This window comes from Triplophysa rosa, linkage group LG7, assembly GCF_024868665.1.
Source record: "Triplophysa rosa linkage group LG7, Trosa_1v2, whole genome shotgun sequence".
NCBI classification, from domain to species: Eukaryota; Metazoa; Chordata; class Actinopteri; order Cypriniformes; family Nemacheilidae; genus Triplophysa; species Triplophysa rosa.
The window spans coordinates 15457635-15476692 of record NC_079896.1 but is presented as its reverse complement, the minus strand read 5'-3'; the positions used below and the strand labels follow the sequence as shown (position 1 = coordinate 15476692).

Below are 19058 nucleotides of genomic sequence, written 5' to 3'. Positions count from 1 at the left end.
AGGCTCTCCAGTTTTACAGCATAATAATGGAATATCATCTTATAATTTAAGTGAACCATCACAGTAAACACTGTGCTGTATATCCCTACCAGTTTCTATTGGTTTCCCCCAGAGGACACAAACTTCATTATGATGTATTTTGTTTACTCTGTGGGGGGTATCAATACTTGTACCATCTCTTACTCTGTGCTGTTTAAATGCATAGTTCACCCAAAAACAAAAACGTATTATTTACTCACCTTCGAGTCATTCCAAATCTGTATAATATCGTGTTCTGATGAACACAAAGAAAAATATTTGGAAGAATGCTTATAACCAAACAGCTCTCGGACCCCATTGACCACTTTAGTAGGAAAAATGACTTTATATATATGTTTTTTTGTTTTGTTTTGTTCTGTTGAACACAAAATAAGATATTTTGAAAAATGTAGGACAGCAAACAGTTCTGGGGCACTTTTGACAAATTTTTCCTACTATGGTATACAATGGGGTCCAAGAACTGTTTGGTTCAAACAGCAAATCTTACTCTGTGTCCAACCAAACAAAGATATTTATACAGGTTTTTTGCAACTAGAGTGAGTAATTCATGACAGAATTTTCATTTTTGAGTGAACTATCCCTTTAAATATTTAGGTGGATGTGCGTGTCTTTTCCATTTGCACTGTTTGTAATCAAAACATAGACACAGAAGAACCACTCCAGGACATCAGAAGACCAGAGACAGTGGTTGGGTGTTTCTCTTTTCCATGGGATTCCCTAAGCACATCTTCCCAGTTATTGTACGTGATCATATTGCAGAAGGAGAAAAGGAAAAAGTTTTTTTTTCATGCCCATTTGTGAAAAGCTCATTAAAATAGCCTAAGAACAAACAAAGGTTTTCCTCTGAGGCTCCCATTCAGAGTCATCCCATAATTTCCCACTAGTTTTAATAGTTGAGATAAATTAATTATTCCTTCGTGGAAAATACATTCTTTGCCATCTTTGGCTCATTGTTCTTGTTGGAGAGAATTGAGCCCAATCCTGTGAGAAATAGAGTTGCCTTTCCTGCAGGGAAATCAAACTGCTCACTGCAGTCAGCCTGGACCAACAACAATTAAACCATTAGTATCTGGTATAGGAGTCTTTTTTTACACAATGTACATCTACTAATGAATCCAGAGGCATCTCATAATTACACAGTTTTGTCTTGTAAAGTTTAGCTGCCCACTTAGACTCACAGTAGAATAGTTTCGCTTCCTGGTCCTTCGAGTTGGGACGTGAAATTAAGACGGTTCTGAGATTGACAAATTAAAGTCAACTATGATGATATAATTTGAAGAAGGGACACTGTAGAGTAATCGTTTTGCTTTAATTAATTGACTTCATGACAGACAATAAGACAACATTCCTTTCACAGGGAATGCTACTGCACCACTCACTGTGTAACCAAATACATCTCACTGAGATGAATGGATATTTTGGTAGAAAAATAAATAAAAGCAAACATAAGAAATGAACACATGTACGGCCGCGATTACCTTTCTAAACAGTTATCTATAGTTACTGTATCAGAACTGTATAAACACACATTTCTGTCATGTGCCTTGGTTAAAAGAAAAATGTCTTTTGTCTTTAGGCTTTCTTGAATACAAGGTCTTATGTCATTTACAATTGTGTTATATATTAGTGAGGTGCATTGTTAATACTTGCACTATAACAGAAATTCGACTGTATTAGTTTTTCCAACATATTGTAGTTCTGGTTTGTGCCAGCCGAGGGCGCCACTGTAATAAGAAACATGCGTTTCTCTTGTATTTCTCTACGCTGAATGCTTCCCCTCGTCCATGAAGCCACGTGAACTTTTTGATATTGTGCCCATGCTTATATAGGCTGGTCAACATAAGGCTAAACATTTGAATACAGATGACTGCTTTAGATGGCCATTTTTTACTGGAAGACTTGACAATAAAACCAACGGCGAAAAACTCACTATAATACAAGAACCTGCCATTGATGTAGACGTGTTTTCTTAAGATTCACATAGGCTGCTGCTAAGTTATAGTGTTTAAAACAAATTAGAAACTTCCCTGCATGATGACAATAAACCTCAAAAGCAAAGACCCGCTCAACTGCAACGTCTCATCTGACCAGCGTGTGTCTATGTCAATATAACCCTCATCTGATTGGGTCGATTTGTTATTCCGCTTGAATGGGGTGTGATGTGATTGGTTGAAGCCGATTGACGTCATCCTCAGAGAGGAGGTACTCTGTTTTTTTTCTGTCACTGACACATGTAGAGCACAAGCGACAACCATCGTCGAGACATCGTCGCAGAAGGGTTACAAACAGAGACGCTCGCACCATCACAGACTCGATCGAATGGAAATTACGAAAGACGTTACCGAACGCTCTTTCTACAAGGCTACATGCGGTCGTTCCGGTGATAACCAGATCAACTGAAAAAGGGGGACGGCAAGAGTGGAAATACAATCTGAAAACTCCATTTGCTTGACTCGAACACAGCAGTTACGTTACACAGAGCAGTCAGAAGTATTCATGCACGCGCTCCGTCAGTGAGTTTGTTGGACTGTGCGCAGTATTTTTATTGACTCTCGAGAAAACAGACTGCTTATTTCTCATCAATCATTCAACCATTACATTTAAAAGAGACAAAAGAGGTGGGTGCACTTTATACATTTATGTTATTGTTAACAGTAGTCAATCCATGATGTCACAAAAGGTGGACACATGTTATACAAAGTGCCACATAAAACAAGTAATATTATTTATTTGTAAAACTCTTTGAAAGTAATTGTACACGTTTGTACAATATCTGAAAAGGTTTTGTTTTTCAAAACATTTTGGCTGTTCTCATACACGTCACATGCTTATCTAATAATGTATCTGGAGATTTTATTGTTCTTGAATTGTGGACATGTGTTTGCTCACAGTTAGTGTTACATCATATACATTTAAATTGTGTAATATCTCGGTTATAGAAAATAAGTTAATGTGTGCGGTATAAGTTAGAGGACCAAACAGTCCAAAGCCCACAGGCTGCTGGTCTTTTTTATATTTCTGCACATCCCGTCTTTTAAATTGCCTGTCCGTGTAATTACTTGAGTTTGCCCATTTCACTTAAAAGCCACCCCTCCCCTTATATCCCTCTTACTGGGAATGAAACTTGACGATGGTCCGATCTTATTTATCTGGGGGAGTCACTTTCGGTCTCTGATTCATCTCCCTTTAGATTTAATCAGCACTAAGGTATTGCTTGTCCCTAAGAGCCTCCACTAATGGGGTTACTGAATGCCTCTCTCTCTCATTGCAATGTTTTCTACCTCCTGCCTCTCCTCTAATTACCTTTCAACAAAGATTTGGCTTACAGCCTTCCACGAATGTATCTTACATTTTAATCTTCCCCAGTTTGATTCAGGATCCATCCTTATGAAACCTTGGAAAGATTAACATTTCAAATATATTAGGGAAAGGATAGTGCATGCATGGAGTATTGATGGATCAACAGAGCATAGTAAGAACTGCAATCATAAATGAGGGTTCGTGTTTACTGTAATGATTTCTGTCAGAAGCACACCGAGGTATTAAAAGATATTTCTGTAGAGTGACATGAACAGATTCTTGCATATGCTGAATGATCTGACATAGCAGGGTAATTTCACGGGGCAGTGACCAGTCCCCAAAGTGAGCACAGCTGAATGTTCTTCATGATGTTGCCTGGGAAATCGTCATCTGATAACCTTAGTGAAAGCAACTGGAATATGTTGACCTCTGAATGGGTCACGCAATTCAAGAGTTTGCCAATCAACTACTCTGGTTTTACTCTCTGTCCAATGTTAACCAGTGTGCACAATAAGAAGATTTAGGTAAATGTGCAGTTTAAAAGCAATATAGACAACCCAACAAAAGCCAGTGCCTCGTTAATTGTTCCAGCGCCTCTAATGTTGTCTGTGAACAGACGTTTACCACCGATGAGCTGACCTCAGCATTAAGATAAAGATCAAGGACAATTTGCCTCTTAAAACAATTCTCAAACTTGCTTGCAGGCATTAACATTATATCCGATGGTTACAAAAGAGCTTTTAGGAAGCACACATTTAAAAGTGTTTTCAGGTGCAGGTGTTTTTAAAACTTCAAAGCCAAAGTGTAAGCTCAGGAAACTGTGGGAACTTGAACTTTAAAAACTGACTTTAAAAGATATGGATATTAATTTAGTCTTGACGGTTATTTAAATAGTGCTGTCTGTATTTTAATTTAGGCCGACTGCTCTACATTTTTAACTATTTATTATTTTATGTGTTGTGTGTGTTTGAGGGTTTTCTGAAGCAGTTAAATATAATAAGATAATATATATATATAATATAACCAACATTTCCTTCTGTTTTTGATATATTTTGCAGACATAATGGTGAACCCTGGAGGAAGTGCCCAGCCACCACCTGTCGGAGCAGGGTCTCTGTCGTGGAAGCGTTGTGCAGGCTGTGGGGGAAAGATTGCAGATCGGTTTCTCCTGTATGCCATGGACAGCTATTGGCACAGTCGCTGTCTGAAATGTTCTTGCTGCCAGGCCCAGCTCGGAGAGATTGGCACATCCTGCTACACCAAGAGTGGCATGATTCTTTGCAGAAACGACTACATCAGGTTAGTCGCTGCCATCCTACTGTATATGTGTGCTTATTTATATTTGTGTTTTAATCTGTACGTCACAATAACAGCCACGCAAATAACGTATCAGTGTCGAGGTGTTTTAGCATTGGCGAATGTCAGCTTTATTTTTATTCTGAATTCTCACGAAAGTAATTTTAAGTGGGATCTTCAAAAATAGTGCTTAGATCTTTTGTGGACAGTGTAGTCAGGATTCCTGCCACAGCTGCTTTTTCAAAACCTTTGATGAAAAACCTAAGATAGGTCATACATCTGGACATTGTGACAATCAAAGGACCACATGAAATGACATTAGGCATGTAATGATGAGTTGAAGTGATGGATGTGAAGAAAAAAAGATATTAAGGAAAAAGTTACAAGCCCTCAGGCTTCTCACAGAGTGGAGTGTATTTTCCATTGAGAACATGTGTCTCGGATTGATCCGTCAGCAGCCCTTGTTAAAGCATGCTGGCGAAACCCCTCAACGGGACGCTCTTGAAAAAAGAGGTCAAGCCAATGACATGTTGACAGAGCAGAAGACGAAGGAGATTCTTTCTCCAGAACATCTGCAAGTCTGTGGGCTACGCTATATTTCAGAGCCGCCGTGCTGGAAGTGTGTGTGTTTGCTTTACAAGATGCTAGAAAACTCTATTGGTAAAGCTGAGCTGACATTTGACTGTGCAGGAATTTAAAAGAGTTAGCACATCCTGTCCTGCATGTGTGTTTATCTCAATGAGACCATTTAATTAGCAAAAATACCCTTTTTAAATATTTATGTGAGTACGTCTGACACCCAAGCGGCGGCTGGGTGACGGCAGTCTCGCTCAGCTGATATGAATGGCCTGATTTGACAGACTGATCATTCACACTTTGACGTCTGCAAGGACAAACAGAGATCCTTAAGTATGCATTTGCCAGATGTTTATATAAAGTGGCATTTCTAGCTCTATCATACACACATTGCAACTTCTCTCAGGATGTTAAGTAGAGTGACGTGAGCCATATGAAGGATTGTTTTTGTTGTTCTGACAAATGCACAAACCAGTCCAATATTTTTCATATTAAAACAGACAGACCAATTCAAAAGTTCATTCATAAATGCAGCTTTGATAATATGCGTCTTGAAAACATGTCGCCCATGATAAATTCCACTCTTCCCATTGGAAAAGCGTTTTTGGCAGAAGTGCAGTCATTAGTGAGTATTTACCTTGGCATGTGCCGCTACGCTGGATAATTCAGCGAAGCCTCGCGCTGACACTGCAGCCGGCAGCGTGGAACAACAGGTGTCAACCAGAGCAAACCTGAGACTACCAGTCCAAATGTGAAGAGTGCCTTCACTCTTTCCACTCCACCTGATCTAAGGAGATCAAGTCCACCAGACCCGCCGCTAGAAACAGGCCTACGAGCCTAATTAAAATGAGCGGGGAGGGAAAAGTAGCTACACCTTTCTCCTTGTAATGAGAGTGCATCAGGCCAGAGAATAGAGCTGAAACACGGCTCACACAAGCCTGTGATCTGAGGGGAGATAAGAAAGAGAGAGAGGGGGGGGGGAATAACATCTGACAGTGAGTCCACACAATTAAAAGCTTTAATTAGAGTCCCCCTCCATTTTCCTTTAGTCCTGATGGGTTTTATCTAATGAGATCTAGTGCCTGGCTCCTATCCGCTTCCAATGACGTGTCCGAAATGAATGAGAGCCACATTGCAAACAAAACATTTAATTAACCAAATTGGCTTTTGAGAGAGCGGGAGAGAGAAAAGAGAAAGAAGAGGAGATTACTGTGAAGGCCATTCCCCTTAGGGGATTTTAAAGGGGCCTCCCTTATTTTTGTAATGGATTATTAAATTGCCCTTGCTGTGTAAATAATGAAGTTACATATCCAGAATTATATTAATACCACTGCTGCAAAAAGGGTTAGCGATTGATTGGAATGCATACATGAAAATGCATCCTATTTTCCTTAATGGCAGATGGGGGAAATGACATGAGGCTCTTGCCCTGTCGACTGGAGGCACAAGGGCAAGTTGTGTTGCCACTCGCATTGAAGATTTTACTAGATTTAGCCTCAGAGAAGCAGGAGGGACTAGAACGTATTTGATATCACGTTGTCCTTAAGCCAGCGGTTATATTATTTGTACGGGTTGAGGCGAGATAGAGAATTAATTTGTGAAGTGAACACAATCATGCGTCCGTTAGGTTGGGGGAAAAACACTGTCCTTTTAATTGAATAGACCCAGGTAATTAAATGGCACTTTTCCAATAGAACGTGCTAGGTAAATCTAATAGGTGGTTATTTAATATCGCTTTGAAGTCTGCCCACTCAAGCACTATGACAGCACGGGAGCATGTCAACTATTAAGCCAGGAAATACTTGGATCTCTGAAATTAATTAAATTGCATGCAATTTAGGGGAAACGTTTATCTTGATTTGTCATAACAGAATTAATTCAAGGCCTTCAATCCACTTGGGACTAGATCTGTTACTCTGAATTAACCGAGTGTCATTTGGCTGCTTTCACCCCCGCCAGAGCTACCCCCACCACCCTCCTGCTCTCTTGCTGTGAAATCTCCACCACACCCACCACCCACATTTTCTCTCCCTCTAAAGCCCATTGCACATTGAGTCCGAAATTTGCTTCCGAAATGTCCGCACGTTAAAAAATAAATACGACCTCATGTTGTGTCAATCACATTTACACACTGCCTCCGATATTTTCGTCTGTCATACAAAAATTTGGACCGGGTTCGATTTTCTGCGTTTTTCGCATCCGTCAAGCATTTTGAGTGGCCGTTTTTAACAATTCAGAGACACCATACAAACGAGAGCCAAATACAAAAAAACGCATACGAAAATTTCAGACTGTATGTGCAAAAACCTTAATGCAGACCTGGGCATTGTTCAGCCCACGGGCCAAATCTGGCCTGCTGGCTCTCCCTGACCGGCCCGCGTGAGGTCGTTGGTAAATTAGAAGGCAAACGCAAATCGGTGCACGCAATACAACTGCTCTGGTTTTATTTTTATTATTCATTTTATTATTTATTAAGGAACTGCTTTTTTAACCATTTAACACGTGCAATCACACCGGTTTTATCAGTCTAGGGCTGATCCCTGGAGCGTACGATCACGATAATGCTTAGCACATCACTTGATCAACTGCTAAATTCAAATCTGCTTTCGCGCTTTAGCTGGCGGTGAGCCAGAGACAGAGGAGCTCCTCACTTGCCACAGATCACAACTATGCAGTGTTTTCAAGCACATATATTGTTTATTTTAGCTTTCAGACATTTACATTCACAAAAGTTCTAGCAAAACAATACGTTTATAATTTATAAAATACACATGATGTTTATGGAAGCGGCAATAATCATTTCAAATGTTATTTGACAACGTGTTTTATTCATGTCAGAGACACATTGTAAAGTTATAGGTAACTATAAAGTTCTCTCTATTCTTCTCCCAGTTCATCGCCAACTTACTTCCATGTCTGTCGGGAGTAGTGATGCATTTAACATGTTGTAAATCCGACAGCTCTGATACATAGCGTCGCCCATCACGTGTTATCAAAGATCATTATAAAAGGTGTTTAGAAGACCAAATACGTTTACTTATATATATTTGAGAATTGGAATATCATATATCTCATACAGTATACAAGTGAATATTTTGAAGAAAAAAAAAGGAAAGAGCAACACATCATTCATACTGTACAGAGCTGTTGTTGCAGTGTGTCACGTGACAATCATGACGTGTCGCCATGGAAATAACGACCACCTTAAAGGGATAGTTCACCCAAAAATAAAAATTCTGTCATCATTTACTTACACTCAGATTGCTCTAAAACTGTATAAAATTCTTTGCTCTGTTGAACACAAAGAAAGATATTAGAAGAATGTGGAAACCTAAACAGTTCCGAGGCACCATTGACTACCATAGTAGTTTTTTTGCTACTGTTAAAGTCAATAGTGCCACAGAACTGTTTGGTTCTTTGTGTTTCACAGAACAACGAAATTGCAAAATTTTAAGAACACTTGAGTGAATAATGAGAGAATTTTACAATCATGCATGTGACGTGACAGTGTGACTGTACAGTTTTTTCTAAAGATCTAATGTGTAATGGGCAGAACTGAGTTAAGTGTATTGGCCCGGCCCTCTACAACCATGCCAGTTTCTCATGTGGCCCCTTGGGAAAATGAATTGCCCACCCCTGCTCTAATGTAACATAGCCATTATGCAAAGCTCTGCTTAAGTATCAGTATGGCCCAGTGCTTTTAAGGTGCTTTGGCTGCTAATGTTGTGAGGCATTTTTATAATGGACTGTGTTGCAGAAATCATTGTTGTACCAACTTGCATCGCTCTGCTCAAAAAGGTTCCGCTTAAGAGGCCGAGCTCTGCCAGATGGCCCAAAACCGCCCTGCTAGGTTGTATTTTACCTCGCAGTCAGTATCCAAATTAAATCCTCTAGACATTGCCTGGAGTGCAGACAGATTTTTTTCCCTTGGTTTCGTAATGAAATACAGATTGTGGTCTGTTTTTATTCCACCCGTTCCAAGATGGAGCGAGTCAATAAATCAGCATTCCATGATGTTTCGTTGACAAAATCCTCCTTCTCTGATTGATCGGGGGTCTGAATAGCCAGAAGGAATGAGAAAACAACAAACAAGAGGCTTATTTGAGCAGAAGGAAGCGGAAACTGATGGTGTCATTGCAATTAAAGAGTCCCTTGGCCTTAATTATGGTGACCCATGATATCGCTTCTCTTTTCTCCTCTCGTCGGCACAGAAGTTCAATGGCGAGAGAGACCATTAGAGGTGAGGTGCAGACTGATAGCAACTTAATTGAGCACCTAAAGCCTTCAGGCCTTTAAATCAAATGCTATCAGCACCCATCCCCTGCTCAAATAATTAACCTGCTTTGGTATGTATAGCGCGCTGAGAAAATAAAAAGGTTGCCTCGAGATTCCCTCGTCTTTGTAGTTTTTCCCAAAAGACGCCAGGACAGTTAAAAGGTGAGCGTGCTCTGAGCCCAGATCCCGAGTAATGTGTGTGCGTAAGTAATCTAGGAGTGTCCTCGACTAAGGATTTACATTGTCAAATCAGAATTGTCACGTCTTGCCTATAGTCGACTGATAGTCGTATCATACGTGACACCAGGTGGTTAAGGGTACAGCGCAAAGTGCAGCGCAACATTGCTGCACCAAAAAACAATCAAACATTAATTTACAGAATTTGTTTAGAAATAAAAATAATCAGTAATAAGCCAGATTCAAGTCGCAATGTGCGAAATAAATACGTTTAGGTAATGCAGGGGAACATATTCAGGGGAACATATATTCAAAACACAAGCCACAAATAGTTAAATTAATGGACATTTTCCTTAAACATCACATAACAATGCTGTGCCATACAATACTAGACCAGATCTCGCCTCAAAACTAATTTTAAAACTACTTGATAATAATGAATTATTTTCAAAACTACTTGATAATAATTAATTATTTTTTACAAATGGGAATACAGCACGTTCATTACCAATGAACTACCAATAAAGTTACCACGTGTAAAGGAGGAATGCAATAAAGCATCTTACCATTCAAACAGTCAAAAAGTCCTGACGCGCACGCTTGCTTTCAGTGCAGAGAATGACAAGCTCTGTGCTTGCTATATGGGATGATTTTGGTTAAATTACTTTATTATTTTTTTATTGTTTATCATGCAGCGCAAAGTTCAGTCTAAGTATCGGACTACGTGCATTTAAAGAAAAAGTGTTAATTCATATTTATATGCCCAAACATTCAGTAAGTGACAAATGTTTGGAAACGGTGTACACATTCATTTGCGAGTCATCTGCGGGTGCGTGCAGAACGTGCTTCTCTTTACCGATCTCGCAGCACAGAAGACGCAGAGAGACGCGATCCTGCACTGGGTCATAGCCAGACCTCGCACTCATAGCGCCGGGGTTTTGGTACCAACCCTAAAAATGTCCCATTTCTTTACATCATAAATAACTTTTTTTGCGGCGCAGTGCGTGCCCGTCTGCTACGCCACTGCCCATATAACCAAAATGGCATTATCCCCATTGCATAACACCTCTGCGAAGATTCGACTGTGAGATTGGTAGTCGAATCAGGCTCCTCATATCGAAGCATCGAATCTTCGACTATTCGGGGTCACCCCTAAAGTACTCCATCTTAAATTTTGACGTCAATGCTCAGGGATTGTCGAACCAAGCAGATTTTTTAAGCGCAAGTCACGGTGTGTCAGATTACTTTCTGAAGGCCAGGGGAGGATGTCATTTTACAGGTGAATCAAAGCGCTGCATTTAAAGACCTTCCCCCATGACATTTGCCTAGCATGACTGGCCATCGACGCCATTGAAACGCGCTGTTGTCACAAGCCTACAGCTAATTACTTTTGAAATTGAGTTTTGATTGAGCTGCTCCAATCGATGCGGCAGCCAAATTTGTTTTCCCCTCACCCCCCCCCCCCCCCCCCCCCCCCCCCCCCCCCCCACCATTGACACCCGCCACTGCTGAACAGAAACTCTTAAAGCTTCGCTCGTTCATCTTGTAGTGCTCACATTAAACGACGCAATGTCTGCAAAATGGTGTTGATGACAGCTGTTTCAATGTCGGGAAATAAAAAAGCTCAAATGCGGTAGAATGTGATATCACTGTTTGAACCAGGCAAACTTGGCAATGCAATAGTATATTGATGTCTGTCTGGGTCACAGTGCGATAATATGGCGATTATTAATGCTGAGTGTATCATTTTCAAAAATATACTATTAAATCGCAGTCTTTTGCTCAATCTGCATTTTACTTTTTTTTTTTTGGTGACATTTTCTCAATAGTATAAATGTGACACAATTACTGGTTAAACAGTTTATAAATTAAACACGTTGTTTGTTTTCATAGAAACGGGGGGAAAATAATTCTTAAACTCTGAGGTTAATCTGTAAACATGTACATGTGGAACATGAGCACTGTGACACCAACCCTTTCCTTATCCCTTTTCTCTCTCCCTCTCTCAATTTCCCTATTTCTCCCCTTCTATCCTTCTAACACTCTCTCGCTCTCTCTCTCTTTCTTTTTCTCTCTCTCTGGAGCTTGTCAGATGCTGTGGTCTTATTTGATTGCATAGGAAAAGTGCAGTGATAGAGCAAACAGCCAGTGAGATATGATGACAAATGGGTCCAGATCCCAGTAAATTACTTTCTGCTCAAATCGAAATTTCATTCAGTTTGTTGCTCGGCAAGATGAAGTAATCTAAATTGTGGACTCAGAAGGCAGATAGAAAGGAAGCTGGAGCAAGCATTTCATTATCAAGAGACTGAGAGAGAGAGAGAGAGAGAGAGGGAGAGAGAGAGGGGGAAGGAAGGTTAGAGACGAAAGAGATGAGCAGAAGCAAATCTAAAGTGTTGACATCATGATTGAAAAGGTTAACCCATGCACATTATATATCAACCCGGGTAGCCGAGGGTCTCTAATGGAAAGGCGGCAGTGACTGAGCGCTCGCTTGAGTCCTAATGGCAAAAGCGCTGTGTCTCCGCCTAGATGTACAATCAAATATTCTTGGGCTCTGATTGCTTATGTTCTTGGTTATTATTAGGTTGCAAAAAATGAACACCAAAGGTAATACTTAGTCCCGGTGGCAGAGGCTTTTGGAGGACAGAATGCAGGATTTTTTCATTTGGTTTGCCGATATTACTATGAATTTATCTTTTCTACATCAGAATATTGAAGATGTAATTTGTTCTGTGTGTATGCGACACTGCGCGGCTCATAACTGAAATGATTTAAGCAAAACCTGTCCTTGGAAGGACCTTTTTACAGTATAAACAGCAAGCCAAACAGGTTAACAAACCTCTTGCATGTATAGAACTCACGTCACTTAACAGTATCCCCGAGCCATTATGTTTACTCGTTGTCTCTGCATAGGAAATCTATAATTCACCCAAACAAATTTTCAGAATATTCTGTTGCCTACTGCAGCTTACTGGGAGAGTACTGATTTATCAAGACGCATATACCTGTCTTTACTTTTGTTCTGCAAAATCAATATCTTAGTGTTACACACCATGCTTTCATGTATTGTAACATACATAAAGCAACTCTATGTGCAATATTTAAACTGCGCTGCCAAACTGAGACTAATTTAAAATTCTTATAGCACCTTGTTGAATTTTTCACTGTTTGACACAGTTTTCTTTATTTCTAAATTATGGTATGTTTGCTTATTTTTCATGTTTCTTGCTGTTTGAAAATGTTTTCTGTAAAATAATAATGCAATCCATGTTTTTTCTTCATGAAACTGACATTTTTTTTGCAAAGTTCCTAACATTCACTTTTTTTGCTTTGGGTTTCAATGGGTCAAATTATTTGCTGCTTTCTCTTTAATGTAAATGATTTGTCTCTTGTTTTTAATAATAACATTATTTTTGCTTTTTCTTCTAGGTTATTTGGGAACAGTGGGGCATGCAGCGCATGTGGTCAGTCTATCCCAGCCAGTGAACTGGTTATGAGGGCACAGGGAAACGTGTACCATCTCAAGGTAACGTTTAACACTGCTTTAACATATATTGCTCTCAACAACAGATCATTTAACATCTGTATCATACAGTGTATTTAAAAACGGATTAATCGCTATAAACGTTCTATAAAAAAGCTAGATGTTTTCTATCCTATTCTTTATGTCTTACATATTACCACATCTACCTTTTCCACAAGTATATTCCTTATAACTCATGTTACACTGGTCATCATTTATTATTATTCAGTAAAACAAAATACTTTACAAGATACAAGATACTAATGAAGAAACAAACATACAATAGTGCACATGTGACCCCACCTGTGATTTCCAGGCTAAAGTCGCAGAGTGTAATTATGAGATAAGTTTTTATAGCCATAAAAATGACAAATATTGATATAGTACTGAAAATTTTATTTAACACCTGATAAATGCTGAAATTAATGATTTTATTGACACTACATTTTATTTTTAAGACCAAAAAATACCAGAACCAGGCGTATTAAACATTGTTTTTGTTTGCCTCTTTGTTTACGTTATGTGCAGAAACGCCTTCTGATTCTTGTATCATTCGTTTTAGGAAACTACTGTTTTGCCATTAGAAAGTTAAAACGGACCAATATTAAATCGAAAGAGCAAAAATTATGAAGCGAGAGGAGCGGAAGATGATAAACAGGACTTATTCTTGGACGAGTCTGACGGGGAATTTGATATTTTTTATACTTTTTATTACTAATAAAATTATACAAATCATTCCTGTGAATTGAACTGGTTATTGTTGCTACAATCAAGCCCCCCATTTGTTTTTATACATTTTGTACATGCACATAATAATAAATATAATTTAATATATAAATATATTTAATATATATTTTACAACAATTTAAGAATTTTCCCATAAATATGTCATATATCACTGAAACTAGAGAATATCAGCTTTAATGTGATATATGGCATATAGACAGGAAAACTGTGGTTCAAGTGTGTTTTAGCTTTAAATATTAGCTTGTCTTTACATAGGATTTTCTCTAAAACAAGATTTTCTGAGACCAAAATGTAACAAATCTTTGACATGGCCTTACTCAGTCAATATTAAAGATATCAAGATGAAATTATCACAGAATGTTCTTTGCTCTATGTAGGATGATTTAGAAAACAGCGAATCACCACAAAAAGACTTCAGCTGGGTTTTCACAGGCAGTGTCACATATATTCTGAAACCATGTGCCATCCATACAAATTTATATAACATGCACACAAGTGTGCTTTCCAGACATTTGATGTAGTAATGTGGCGAGGATTGTGGGTAATGTATTTCATTTCCACCCGCAGTGTTTCACGTGTTCTACCTGTCGGAACCGGCTGGTCCCTGGAGACAGGTTTCACTACATCAACGGCAGCTTGTTCTGCGAACACGACAGACCCACAGCACTCATCAACGGCCATTTGAGTTCACTGCAGACTAATCCTCTACTGCCTGACCAGAAAGTGAGAGACACTACTTTATTATATTATTATTATAAATGTTTCTGTATTTTTTTCCACTTAGTCCTATTTAGAGTCCAGGGGCCAGTTGCATAAACATAGCCGCTAAGTAAAGACTGTCTTAACAACTATTAGGACTAATCAGTCTTACTTTTCATATTCCAATTAGACCAGTCTACCTTTTCATGTAACTGACTTGAAGAAGTTACGACCAGTCCTGAAGAAAAAAAAAATAGATGACTAACTTGTAAGACTCGTCTAAGCAGTTTATGCAACCGGCCCCTGATTAGATTCCTATCATACAGTTTAGGCTGAGGACTGCTGTCCGTTTTTGGCGGCTGTACTTTTTTTGAGTTCATTTACTGATCACCATTACTTATTTTAATTTATAAATTTTAATGTTTAATTCTTTTTTTATGTTTTTTATGTTTAGATTTTTTTACAAACTGTACAAAACATGTATAGTAGCTGCTATACAATCACTTAAAAACCCTGGCAACAGCTTTAAGGTTCTGAAAGAACTTAGCAGGATGAAGCAGTTTTAGATATGCTGTTAAATCCTTAACACACAGTCACATCTGGAGGACAAAAACAATTCAGCCTGGCTGAAAGCTAATTTATCACAATTAATGTTAACTCACTGAAATGAAAACGTGGCTAACACAACAAGCTTCGTGGAAGTTAAGGGAAAGGTAAGAAATGATTTCCCCCCACCTAACTTTTCCACATTTATATTCATTATAATACCAAAAAGATGCTAATACTGTATCTCAACACTTGTGAAAGACATGACGTCTTTTTTATCAAATAAGAAGACTTGCGAAAGACATTATAAGAGACGTATAGACTTATAAAATAAGGGGAAATGCTCACTTCTGCAAAAAAATCCTTAATTTCACACTAGCATACAGCGTTCTGCCCCTTTTTCACAGTCACAATTCTATCTGTCTATTCGCTCCTCCGACGCTGCACAGAAAGCTTTAAATAAACAGAACCAGACGCCAAGCGGGCAAATTATTTACCTAATTCCCCTCCTCGCCTTTGAGACCGTCTGCAATAAGACTTCATTGTGTAGTCGGCCACCAGCCGATTGTACTCAGCGGCTCTGAAAATAGCGGTTCAGTGACACATAATCAGTTACTGATATGGAGACAATGGGTATGTGGGAGCTTTTGCGAGAGATCGGACAGTTGCTGAGTCTCATAGTGAACATTTATTTCAGCTTCAGTAGAAAAAAAATTGTGAGTGGAGAGATGTAGTCAACAAGAAGAGCGGGGAAAGAGCTCCATTAGCTCAGGGCTCGGTTAGAGGCCTTTTAAGGGATCGTCACTTTTACAAATTAGCTCCAAGAGCGTGTTGCGCTTCAAATTGAAAGCCTTTGCATTATCAAGCTTTATTTTAAATGTCTGTTTAAGCCCCCTTCCTTCCATTCCTCATCCCCGTTCGCAGCTCTCGCTCCGCGGCTGCCACTGTGTAAATATGAGGCTTCATTGTTTATTTATGTGCCGACATCAATTGTAGTGAAAACAGCTGAATTATTAATGCTAAAATGCAATCTGAATATTGGCCTTGCTGCTTTAATTATAGCGGAGAGAGAGTTCTTAAATACACCCGGATGCCCTTCTCCACCAGCAAGAAAAAGAAAAGGCCCAGGCATGCGTCCTCGGGAGATACTTAAACAGGCATGTTTTTGCGCAGTGTTGAGAGCAGATTATAATCTTTATTAGGAAACTTACTTCAGCTAATTTATGAGACACTCTTTCTCCACCAGTGCTTAAAATCATTGGTCAACTAACTATTCTTATTCTCCAGCTCTCCAGACCTATAGCTGGGAACCAAAACAGTCAAGGGCAGAATAGAAAGAGAGGGAGGGAAGAATCACTTCCCTAGACAGATCCGAGGCCTTGTCCGGTAGCCATTGTTTTTATTATGTGCAATTTCATGGTGACATAATTGGCGCTGTCCATATCCACGGCTGAGGACATTTGATGCTCATTTATTAAGTAGCTCCCTGGCTTCTCCCTAATCTCTTTGTTCAGGACAGACAAATTACCTTTCTCATGCTGAGCCTGAACCCAGGGGATCCAAACCTTCACAGCCTCCGTCTCTTTAATTAGCCCTCCAATGGGGTGGGGGGGTTGCAATTACTATTACAGTAGACTGAAACCCCTTAGTAACTTGAGGTAAGACGGGAAAAGCAAATTGCCCCCTAGAAAAACAAAAGGAGAGAGAATGTTAGAAAGAAAAAAGTTTGCTGTCTATGTGTGATTGTCTATGAAAGGGGAATGTAGGTACGTGGGTATTGGTATAATTGTCTCTGTTCGCCAGCATTGCTCCCCTGGGACTGTGCCAGATCTTTAAAAAAAGAGACCAACTTCATACAATGTACTTAAAATGCAGAGGAAATAGGGTATGAAAAGCCTTATTGATCAGTAAGTTAAGCAGTGGCCTTCAGTGGACCTGACAGTCTTCATTTGACATTTCATTTTTATGACTCTCACTGAGGGAAAATGTTGGTATTATGTATGATCCTTTTGTTCATGGCTGTCCAAGACTGTGGTTAATTAAAGTTGTTGGACTGGTCCTTTTTCCAATTGTTTTTAATTTAATTAAAATTAGAATTTGTATTTATTGTTTAATAGTCAAATATATTCATTTAATGTATTTTTTGTATCCACATTTATACTTTCATATTTTAGGAAGGGTATATTTAGGCTGGTGATTGTGTCCTTATTATGTTATATAAACTTATCAAACCCTTAAGATGAACTAAAATGTAGTTGGAGTATTTGCTTTTGTACCAATATTTCTGTTGGACATTTTGTGTGTTTTAAAACCACAAATTTTCCTTTTATATGAGTCAGTAACTTGATGCCTCTGGTTTCGTAAGAAAAACTTATTTTTATTTTACTGGACATAATTTTCTCATAATAATTTTCACCTCCATTGTATCTAACAGATCTTTTGTTATCTTGTGTTCTAGGTGTGTTAGGATGGTGGTGTTGCTCAAAGCAGGATGTGTGCCTTCATTTCAGTCGCTTGCTCATTGTCGCTGAAGACCTTTCAGATCTGACCCCATCCCACTTCTTTCCTCAAAGCGACGATATTCAAACCAGAGCGCCAATCTCAGGCTTGAGCTCCACCTTGACCTGCAATAGCCAGAGACCCCTTTTAACAGCCCTTTACTCCAAACTCCTGAATCATGGATGGAAAATACCCATGAGGCCCTGCAGGGGGGAACACTGAGGACTCTATGAACTGACCTAGACGAGACCTCTAATCCCGAGGGACTCAAAGTCTGACACAGCGAGTACAGAGAAAGACAGCAGGCAAGGGATGTTTGGGGTAGAAAGGGTGAAAAAATGACACTAATGAACTGCAGCATTTTTTGCATTCATCTGCGTACATAACACTTGTTTCAACATTAGTGGGCGAATACTGACTTTTGTTTTCCTTTATATTTTTTTGTCATACGTTGTCTATTCTCCTTTTCTTCACAACATGGTATCTTCTATTTCTATATTTTAGATGTTGTAAAGGGAATGTGTTTCATTTTGGATAATATAAAAATCCTAAAGACTGGGTTCAGAGAAGTATCCGTGGCTTTTTTGTGGAAATCAAATCATGAACACTCTTGGTGTATTTGTGAAACTACCATGTACAGTACAGTATGTATGCATGTAAATGTTTTTGTCCCATTGTGGCTACAGTACATACTACACAGCTAAACCTGATCCCTTGAACCTGAAACCATGCAACCAACCAACAAAAAATGAAGCTCATACCTTTCAACAGTACATGCAGAATGAGAGAGAATTTTATTTGTGATATTTTCAGAGACATTTGCTCCAATATGGTGTATTTAATTAATAAAAAATGAGATTTAAAAAAGTCTCTTTTTGTAATCCTATTTTAAGCACTGTCTTTTGTGTATGAAATTTGGTGTTTGGCCAAAGGGAGAATCATTCTACATAATAAGTATGTGGACTGTGTTTCATGCACCATTTATTTACCCTCGTTCAGACCTAAACTAGTTTTCTCATTTACATCTGAAATCACTCATCGTGAATTATGTACAGTGTCTGAAAGAACACTCTGCATCCAATTTTCCACCAGGAGACCAAAGGATTTGTGTTATCACAGTAATTCATCTTGCCTGAGTTTCTCTTGAGGATGGGGCTCATTAGCAAAACTATGTTTTTTTATTAACCTCCCTGAATGAAGTGCTGTCGTGGACCATCTATCCATCTCCTAATTGTGTCTATACATGTTCTTCTGCAGTAATTATGAATGCAGATGATGTGGTGGCTAATTGAACATGGATAAACATGTATACGTTCTTTTCTTTCATATGAACATGCTATTCATCCTGCGATTCTTGTCGCGAGGATGGGGAGGGTGA

At 39.0% G+C, this 19058-nt stretch overlaps 1 protein-coding gene across 1 annotated transcript; it reads left to right on the top strand.

Moving 5' to 3' along the window:
* Nucleotides 1-2273: 2273 nt before the first annotated feature.
* lmo4b (LIM domain only 4b) lies at nt 2274-18561 on the top strand. The gene is made up of 5 exons (XM_057339003.1): nt 2274-2657; nt 4398-4638; nt 13096-13192; nt 14504-14659; nt 17640-18561. Exons 2-5 carry the CDS (start codon nt 4403-4405, stop codon nt 17646-17648), a joined length of 498 nt encoding a protein of 165 aa, XP_057194986.1. The 5' UTR covers nt 2274-2657; nt 4398-4402; the 3' UTR covers nt 17649-18561.
* Nucleotides 18562-19058: the final 497 nt, after the last annotated feature.